The following is a 9,867-nucleotide window of genomic DNA, read 5'->3' as shown; positions in this document are numbered from 1 at the left end:
CATCCCCGCGCACCCCATTCCCATCCCCATGTGCCCCATTCCCATCCCCACACACATCCCATCCCCATGCGCCCCTTTTCCATCCCCATGCACCCCATTCCCGTCCCTATGCTCCCCATTCCCATCCCCACACGCATCCCATCCCCATGCACCCCATTCCCATCCCCATGAACCCCATTCTCGTCCCCATGCACCCCATTCCTGTCCCCATGCACCCCATTCCTGTCCCTATGCGCCCCATTCCCATCCCCATGCTCCCCATTTCCATCCCCATGAACCCCATTCCTGTCCCCATGCACCCCATTCTCATCCCCACACGCATCCCATCCCCATACACCCCATTCCTGTCCCCATGCACCCCATTCCCATCCCCACACGCATCCCATCCCCATACACCCCATTCCTGTCCCCATGCACCCCATTCCCATCCCCACATGCATCCCATCCCCATACACCCCATTCCCATCCCCACGCACCCCATTCCCATCCCCATCCACCCCATTCCCATCCCCACACACATCCCATCCCCATGCACCCCATTCCCGTCCCCGTGCACCCCGTCCCCGTGCGCCCCGTCCCCATCCCCGCGGCACCTCGGTCTCCTGCAGCAGTCTCCGCATGGCGTGCTTCCTCTCCTGGCGCCGCCGCCGCCGCACGCACACGCCGCTCAGGAGCAGCAGCAGCACGAAGAGCAGCGCGCCCACCACGCCGGCGATGACGGACGTCACCTGGCTGGGGACAGCGCTGACGCGGGGCCCGGGACGGCGCCGAGCCCGGGCACGGGACGGGAACGGGGCTGCTGCCCCATTGGGGGGCTCGCGGCACCAACCTGGGCTTCTGGTCCACGGGGCAGCCGTCCTCGTCCCGGATTGTGCACCTGGGGACACGGAGAGCGCCCGTGAGCAGCCACCGGAGCCACCAGAGCCACCAGAGCCACCAGAGCCACCGGAGCTGCCAGAGCCACTGGAGCCATCGGAGCCACTGGAGCTGCCGGAGCCACTGGAGACCCCGGAGCCACCAGAGCCGCTGGAGCCGCCAGAGCCACCAAGGCCACTGGAGCCGCTGGAGCTGCCAGAGCCACCGGAGCTGCCGGAGCCACCGGAGACCCCAGAGCTACCGGAGCCACTGGAGCTGCCAGAGCCACTGGAGCTGCCGGAGCCCCCAGAGCCATCGGAGCCACCGGAGCCACCAGAGCCACCAAGGCCACTGGAGCCCCTGGAGCCACCAGAGCCACCGGAGCTACTGGAGCCGCTGGAGCCGCCAGAGCCACCAGAGCCACCAAGGCCACTGGAGCCACCAGAGCCCCCAGAGCCCCCAGAGCCGCCGGAGCTGCCGGAGCCCCTGGAGCCATCGGAGCTACTGGAGCCACCGGAGCCGCCTCCACGCGCGCGGCCGCCCCCCGACTCACGAGTGGGTGCAGTTGGTGGGGCACGGCTGGCAGACGCCGTCCTCATCCGGGTACTTCCAGACGGGCACGAAGGAGGCGTCCGGCTTCACCCCGCTGGGACACTTGCGCACGCAGTTGGGGCCGTCCTTGTAGTGGGCGCAGGCCACGCACTGATCCGCGTCCTGCGCCGGGGGGTGCCGTGAGGGGCCCTGGCGTCCGGGGAACGCCCCCGTGCCCGTGCCCATCCCCGCGGCGCGTCCTCACCGGCCCGAAGCAGCTCTCGGTGCCGTTCTGGGGCTGGCACTCGGGGTGGCAGGGCAGGCACCGCGTGCCGTTGGCGTGCTCGCGCACGGCGCTGCGGGGGGGACGGCGTCAGCGGGGTCCCCATTGGCAACGTGGGGATATTGGGGGGTCTCCGGGGACAAGGGGGTGTCTCCGGGGACGGGGGGGGTCTCCGGGGACAGGGGGGGGTCTCCGCTCACCCGTCCAGCAGGTTGCAGGAGGCGACGCATTCCCGGCCGCGCAGGAAGCGCTCGCAGGCCACGCACTGCGTGGGGCCGGGGCCCCAGCAGGAGCCGTTGGAGCAGAGCGGGAAGCAAACCTGCCCCTCGCTCTCTGGAAAGGGGGGGCTCGGTTATTACCCAGGGGGGTTTTGGGGGGCCGCGGGGGGCCGCGGGGCGCCCCTCTTACCGCACTGCTCCGGGGGCCGGTTGTGCGCCTGGAACAGGCGCTGCCGGGGGTTGCGGAAGAGGCTGTCCCAGGGCACCTTGCTCAGGAAGCAGAGGCGCGGGTTGCGGTGCACGAGCACCATCCCGCTGCTGACCTCGCGCAGCGAGCGCAGCCCCAGCGCCGACACGGGCAGCTCCTGCAGCGTCAGCGAGTAGGCGCCGCTGCGGGACGGGGGCGGCGTGAGCGGCGGCGCCGCGCGGGACCCCCTTGGTGCACGGGACCCCCCGGTGCCGTGTGGGACCCCCCCGGTGCCATACGGGACCCCCCGGTGCCATGCGGGATCCCCCCGGTGCCATACGGGACCCCCCGGTGTGCGGGACCCCCCGGTGCCATGCGGGACCCCCTTGGTGCGCGGGACCCCCTGGTGCCATACAGGACCCCCCGGTGCCGTGCGAGACCCCCTGGCACCGCGTGGGACCCCCCCGGTGCGCAGGACCCCTCCGGGGCCACTGTGCGGGACCCCCCCCGGTGCCATACGGGACCCCCCGGTGCACGGGACCCCCGGTGCCACCGTGTGGGACCCCCCCCCCGGTGCCATACGGGACCCCCCCGGTGCCATACGGGACCCCCCCGGTGCACAAGACCCCCCCGGTGCATGGGACCCCCCCCAGTGCCGTGCGGGACCCTCCGGTGCATGGGACCCCCGGTGCCGCCGTGCGGGACCCCCCCCAATGCCGTGCGGGATCCCCCCGGTGCCATGCAGGACCCCCCGGTGCCACCGTGCGGGACCCCCCGGTGCCGTGCGGGACCCCCTGGTGTGCGGGATCCCCCCCCCCGGTGCCATGCGGGATCCCCCCGGTGCATGGGACCCCCCTGGTGCATGGGACCCCCCAGTGCCATGCAGGATCCCCCCGGTGTGCGGGATCCCCCCCCCCGGTGCCGTGCGGGACCCCCCCGCGCGCTCCCGCATCGCTCACTTGTGCAGCACGCGGCCCCGGATGACGCGCAGGTTCTGGAAGACGCGCAGGTCCGGCAGGTTCGGGGGCCAGGCCGCGATGTACAGGAAGCCTGCGGGGAGCAGAGCGGCGTCACGGCACCGCGGGTGTCCCCGAGCCTGTCCCCGAGCACAGGGTGTCCCCGAGTCTGTCCCCAAGCACCACAGGGTGTCCCCGAGCCTGTCCTCGAGCACCACAGGGTGTCCCCAAGCCTGTCCCCAAGCACTGCAGGTGTCCCCAAGCCTGCCCAGAGCACCACGGGGTGTCCCCGAGCCTGTCCCTGAGCACCGCGGGTGTCCCTAAGCCTGTCCCCAAGCACTGCGGGTGTCCCCCAGCCTGTCCCCGAGCACTGCAGGGTGTCCCCAAGCCTGCCCAGAGCACCACAGGGTGTCCCTGAGCCTGTCCCCAAGCACTGCAGGTGTCCCCAAGCCTGCCCCGAGCACAGGGTGTCCCCAAGCCTGTCCCCAAGCACCACGGGGTGTCCCCGAGCCTGTCCTCGAGCACCACAGGGTGTCCCCGAGCCTGTCCCCAAGCACTGCAGGTGTCCCCAAGCCTGCCCAGAGCACCACGGGGTGTCCCCAAGCCTGTCCCTGAGCACCACGGGTGTCCCCGAGCCTGCCTGGAGCACCATGGAGTGTCCCCAAGCCTGTCCCCCAGCACCATGGAGTGTCCCCAAGCCTGCCCAGAGCACCACGGGGTGTCCCCAAGCCTGTCCCTGAGCACCGCGGGTGTCCCCAAGCCTGTCCCCGAGCACCACAGGGTGTCCCCAAGCCTGGCCTTGAGCACCACAGGGTGTCCCCAAGCCTGTCCCCAAGCACCGCAGGTGTCCCCCAGCCTGTCCCCGAGCACTGCAGGGTGTCCCCAAGCCTGCCCAGAGCACCACGGAGTGTCCCCAAGCCTGTCCCCCAGCACTGCAGTGTGTTCCCAAGCCTGTCCCCGAGCACCACAAGGTGTCCCCGAGCCTGTCCCCGAGCACCGTGGGGTGTCCCCAAGCCTGTCCCCAAGCACCGCGGGTGTCCCCGAGCCTGCCCGGAGCACCGTGGAGTGTCCCCAGGCCTGCCCGGAGCACCACGGAGTGTCCCCAAGCCTGTCCCCGAGCACAGGGTGTCCCCAAGCCTGTCCCTGAGCACCGCGGGGTGTCCCCAAGCCTGCCCGGAGCACCACGGAGTGTCCCCAGGCCTGTCCCCAAGCACCACGGAGTGTCCCCAGGCCTGCCCGGAGCGGGTCCCCCCACGTCCCCGTCGCTCTCACCCGTCAGCTCCTCCAGGCTCTCGAAGGTCCAGAGCAGCTCCGGGTCCAGGGGCGCCGTGTTGGTGCCGGGATCCCTGGCCGGGATTCGGGCAGGGTGAAGCGGGGCAGGTCCCGGCGCGGGTCCCGGTGCAGATGGGGGGACACGGGCGCTTACCCGGCGAAGGTCTCGGGCAGGAAGGCCAAACTGCCGAAGATCTTGGAGCAGCCGGCGAAGTGCCGGATGTTGGAGGCGTTGACGGCGCGGACGCCCTTGAGGAAATCCACGCCGAGCCCGTAGCAAACTGCGGGCAGAGCGGGGTGAGCGCCAACCGGGACCCCCGCGTCCCCCTGCTGCCTTTGGGGAGCCCCCCGGCACCCCCAGGGACACGCTGGGCCCTTCGGGGAGCCCCCCCGGACCCTTCATCCATCAAGAGGGATGTGGAGCTGCTGGAGAGAGTCCAGCGCAGGGCCACGAGGATGATCAGGGGCCTGGAACATCTGCCCTATGAGGAGAGGCTGAGGGAGCTGGGCCTGTTCAGCTGGAGAAGAGAAGGCTGAGAGGGGACCTGAGCAGTGTCTAGAAGTACCTCAAGGGAGGCAGTGAGGAGGATGGGGCCGGCCTCTTTTCACTGGTGGCCACCGACAGAACTAGAGGAAATGGCCACAAACTGAAGCACCAAAAGCTCCATAGGAACTTAAGGAAAATTTTTTTAAGAGTGAGGGTGCCAGAGCACTGGAACACGTTGCCCAGAGAGGTTGTGGAGTCTCCTTCTCTGGAGATCTTCAAACCCGCTTGGCCGCAGCCCTGTGCCACGTGCTCTAGGTGACCCTGCATGTGCAGGGGTTGGACTGGATGATCCCTAGAGGTCCCTTCCAACCTTGAGCATTCCATGATTCCATGATTCTATGATTCCATGATTCTACGATTCCATGATTCACCTTGTGGACAGGGCTTGCTGCACTTCTCGCACTTCTGCACGTTGTTGACGCTGACCTCCTGGCTGTTCTGCGGGCACACGAGCGTGCACGAGCCCACCTCCGTGGCCAGGTAGTTATCTAGGGCAGGACAACGGTCAGGGCCACGGGGCGCAACGCGGCACCCGGCGGGGGGACCCCCCGGCACTCACAGGGACACCGGCTCACGCAGCTGGCGCCGAACGTGTAGCGCCCGTCGCGGTTGGGCACCGACTCGAAGGTGTCCGAGTTGTAGATGACGAGCGGCGGGCAGTGCAGCTCGCACACGCCGCTGCGGTTGAAGTTCAGGCAAGCCTGGGGACAGCGCGGTGGCCGTGAGCGCCTCGGTGACACCCCCCCGGTCCCTCCCCGGCGCCCGCCCCGGTGCCCACCAGGCAGTCGGAGTGCTTGGGGCCGGTGCAGCCCGCGGCGCACTGCTCGTGGCAGCAGTCGGTCGGCTTCGTGCCCTTGCAGCGCGGGCACCCGTGGCAGATGCTGCTGGTCACTGCGGGGACGGGGAGGGCGCAGTGGGGACGGGGACACCGCTCGGGTCCATCCCGACCCAGGATAAAGGGGGTTGTTGGGGACGCTTGTTGGGGGTGTTGAGGCCATAGGACTGGCTCCGGGTTTGGCCTGGGGGGACAGGGACCTGGAGGGGGACAGGGACATGGGGGCAAGTGAGGTCCTGGGGACTGGGGTTGGGTGGGGGGGGTCATTGAAGGCTTTTGGGGGGGGTCTCTGGGGCAGGGATTGGTGGGTAGGACAGGGAATTTAGGAGTCTCTGGAACAGGCCAGGACAGGGAATTTGGGGGTCCCTGGAGCAGGTCAGGACAGGGAATTTGGGGGTCTCTGGGGCAGGGATTGATGGGTAGGACAGGAAATTTAGGAGTCCCTGGAGCAGGTCAGGACAGGGAATTTGGGGGTCTCTGGGACAGGTCAGGACAGGGAATTTGGGGGGGGGTCTCTGGGGCAGGGGTTTGTAGGGACAAGCAGGGATCCCTAAGGGCAGGATTGGGGACGGATCAGGGATTCCGCTCAGGAGGCCGGCGGGCAGCAGGGATGGGGGGCGCCCCACGGCCAGGGCCGCCCCACGGGTGCCCCCCATCCCGTACTCACGGGTCTGGCAGTCCTGCGGCCCCTCGCCCCAGCAGTGCCCCTCCGGACACAGCGCCCGGCAGTCGGGACCTGGATGGGAATGGAAACGGGAGCGTGAGCGGCTGCCCCACGGCTGCCCCACGGCTGCCCCACGGCCGCCCCACGGCCGCCCCACGGCGCGGGCGCTCACACGTGCGGTTGCGGGCGCTGTCCACGCGCGTCTCGCCGCGCAGCTCGTTGTGCCGGTGCAGGATGTCGGCCCACAGGATGCTCTCCTGGAAGCAGAGCTGCGGGTTCCGCTCGATGCGCACGCCGCCCTTGAGGATCTCTGCGCGGGCACCGGCGCCGGCGTCAGCGCCGCGGGGACACCGGCCCCGCGGGGACACCGGCCCCATGGGGACACCCGGCCCCATAGGGACACCCGGCCCCGTGGGGACACCCGGCCCTGTGGGGACGTCCCGTCCCATGGAGACTGCCGGCCCCATGGGGACACCCGGCCCCAGGGGGACACCTGGACCCACGGGGACGTCCCATCCCATGGGGACACCCGGCCCCGCGGGGACACCAAGCTCTGGGTCGTAAGCAGCACCTTCCTGGGGACACCTGGTCCTGGGCAAGGACTGAAGGGGCCTGGTAGCCCTGGGGGGGACCCGCATCCCTGGGTGGGGAGCAGGGGGGACCCCCAGCCCCACAGGCACCCACAGCCCCAAGCAGAGATGCCCATGGGGAAACCAGCTCCACAGAGAGCCCCCAACCCAATGGGGACCCCCAGCCTTGTGCAGAGACCCCCATGGAGACACCCAGTCCCACACGGAGCCCCCCAGCCTTGGGCAGAGATACCCATGGGGACACCCAGCCCCACAGGGAGCCCCCCAACCCAATGGGGACCCCCAGCTCCAGGCAGAGATGCCCATGGGGACACCCAGCCCCACAGGGAGCCCCCCAACCCAATGGGGACCCCCAGCTCCAGGCAGAGATGCCCATGGGGACACCCAGCCCCACAGGGAGCCCCCCAACCCAATGGGGACCCCCAGCTCCAGGCAGAGATGCCCATGGGGACACCCAGCCCCACAGGGAGCCCCCCAACCCAATGGGGACCCCCAGCTCCAGGCAGAGATGCCCATGGGGACACCCAGCCCCACAGGGAGCCCCCAACGCAATGGGGACCCCCAGCCTTGGGCAGAGACCCCCATAGGGACACCCAGCCCCACAGGGAGCCCCCAACCCAGTGGGGACCCCCAGCCTTGGGTAGAGACCCCCATAGGGACACCCAGCCCCACAGGGAGCCCCCCCAGCCCCAGGCAGAGATCCCTATGGGGACACTCAGCCCTAGAGGAACCCCCCAGCCTTGTGCAGAGACCCCCATGGGGACACCCAGCCCCACAGGGAGCCCCAACCCAATGGGGACCCTCCAGCCTTGGACAGAGACCCCTATGGGGACCCCCAGCCCCACAGGGACCCCCCAGCCTTGGGCAGAGACCTCCATGGGGACCCCCAGCCCCACAGGGAGCCCCCAACCCAATGGGGACCCCCAGCCTTGGGCAGAGCCCCCCATGGGGACCCCCAGCCCCACAGGGAGCCCCCAACCCAATGGGGACCCCCAGTCTTGGGCAGAGACCCCCATGGGGACCCCCAGCCCCACAGGGAGCCCCCAACCCAATGGGGACCCCCAGTCTTGGGCAGAGACCCCCACGGGGACCCCCAGCCCCACAGGGACCCCCCAGCCTTGGGCAGAGACCCCCATGAGGGTCCCCAGCCCCACAGGGAGCCCCCAACCCAATGGGGACCCCCCAGCCTTGGACAGAGACCCCCATGGGGACCCCCAGCCCCACAGGGAGCCCCCAACCCAATGGGGACCCCCAGCCTTGGGCAGAGCCCCCCATGGGGCCGCCCAGCCGTCGCCCGCAGCCCCCCGCCGGCGCAGCCCCCCACCTGTGAGGCTCCTCATGCCGAGCTGGCGCAGCCCCGTGGATCCGGCGGCGCCGGCGTTGCCGAGCACGGCGAGCGCGTAGCGCTCCTCGAAGAGCTGCGTGCCGCGGACGATGCGCAGGCCCTGCAGCTGCAGCGCGCTCACCTGGTTCTCCGCGATGAGCACGTAGCCCTGCACCTCCTGGATGTCCTGGCGGCGGGGACGGGGGGCGTGAGGCTCTCCCCGGTGCGCGGGACGGGGGTCCCGGTGCCGCCGCCGCCGCCGGTGCCCTCACCCTGAGGAAGGCGGTGTCGGCGCCGGGCGGCAGGTACGTGAGCTCCAGGTTGCCCTGCACCACGCGGCAGCCCTGGTACAGGTGCCGCAGGGTCTCGTAGTGGCTCTCGGGGCTGGCCGGGCGCAGCAGCTTCATGTCGGTGCCGGTGCAAACTGCGGGGGACGGAGCCGTTCGCGGGGGACCCCGGCGGACCCGGCGCGGAGCCGCCGGCCCCCGCGGGAAACGCCGGGGGGCTCCGGAGCCGCTTCCAGCGGCTTCCGACGGGATTCCGGAGCCGGCGCCCGCGGGGACGCTCCGTGGGGACCCCCGGGGCGACGGCAGCCGGGGCGGCCTCCGGCACCGGGAAACCGGCTGGGGAAGGCGGGAGCGGTGGCGTCGGGGCCGCGTTCCCGCCGGTTCCCGGGATGGACGGACGGACGGACGGACGCGCCGGGGAGGCTCTGCCCACGCCGCCCGCGGCGGCAGCGCCGAGACAAGACCCGATTGTTGGTGGCACCGCGGCGGATGCCGGAGCCCCCGGGCGGCCCCTCGCCGACCCGGCGGCATTCCCAAGACGCGGACTGGGATGGGGAAGAGCGTGCGGGAAGCGGGGGGAGCGGGGGGGGGTTATCCCTGCAAATCCACCCCCCCCAAAGCGGCACCGCCGGGGGCGAGCCGAGACCTGGCGCCGTCGTGACACGGGTGCCCGCCCTGGGCCGGGCGGGTGAGTCACGGCCCGCCAGGAACCGCCTTTTCAGGTCGGGCGTGTTTGGGGAGCGGGGCGGCTGACGCAGGGGCCGGCGGCGCCGCCGGGCCCCGCGGGACGGGAGGACGCGGCGCCCGGTGACCGGGATCCCGCCCGGTGGGGGTGGCCCCGGGGACGCGGCGCTGGCCCCTGAGTGACAGCGGCGGCAGCTGCCCCCGCCGCCACCTGCCCCGGGGACGAAGCTCAAGGCCGGGAGCGAAGGGCGGCCCGGACGGGACGGGGACGGCGGCGGCTCCCGCTCCACGTCCCCGCGAGCGCCCACGGTGCCACCGCCAAACCGGGGGGGGGGGGGGTCCCGCTCCGTGTCCCCCCCATCCCGGGAATGTTGCGGGACAGGAGGAGGCTCCGTTGTCCCCTCGTGTGCGTCCCGCCCGCCCGGGAACACGGCGGGGGAGGAGGGGGCTCCGCAGGGCTATGGGGGGGCCCATCGGTATCACCGGGCAGTGGGGGGGCCCCCACACACCGGATTTACCGGGCTATGGATGTGGGGGGGGGCTCATTTCCATTTCCGCCCCCCCCCGCACCGAGTTTACCGGGACTCCCCCCGCGCCGGGCAACAACCCCCGCCCCCCCCACCACGTTCAACTT

The 9,867-nt window shown here is 71.1% G+C and overlaps 1 protein-coding gene across 1 annotated transcript; it reads right to left on the bottom strand.

Annotated features, from left to right (window-relative positions):
- Positions 1-1,404: 1,404 nt before the first annotated feature.
- Positions 1,405-9,292, bottom strand: LOC148592012 (receptor tyrosine-protein kinase erbB-2-like). Its single transcript, XM_088536267.1, has 15 exons — positions 9,214-9,292; positions 8,535-8,686; positions 8,263-8,449; positions 6,521-6,658; positions 6,352-6,420; positions 5,628-5,740; positions 5,409-5,550; positions 5,221-5,337; positions 4,457-4,583; positions 4,303-4,376; positions 3,034-3,124; positions 2,078-2,277; positions 1,870-2,002; positions 1,652-1,742; positions 1,405-1,569 (listed from the first exon to the last, which is right to left on the bottom strand). Exons 2-15 carry the CDS (start codon positions 8,667-8,669, stop codon positions 1,405-1,407), a joined length of 1,782 nt encoding a protein of 593 aa, XP_088392393.1. The 5' UTR covers positions 8,670-8,686; positions 9,214-9,292.
- Between the last annotated feature and the right edge of the window lie 575 nt (positions 9,293-9,867).

The sequence above is a fragment of the Tinamus guttatus genome, unplaced genomic scaffold (assembly GCF_059628265.1).
Source record: "Tinamus guttatus ecotype Peru unplaced genomic scaffold, ASM5962826v1 Tinamus_guttatus_pri_ptg000655l, whole genome shotgun sequence".
Classification (NCBI taxonomy): domain Eukaryota; kingdom Metazoa; phylum Chordata; class Aves; order Tinamiformes; family Tinamidae; genus Tinamus; species Tinamus guttatus.
The sequence above is the reverse complement of the archived record's forward strand: the minus strand, read 5'-3'. Positions and strand labels throughout refer to the sequence as shown.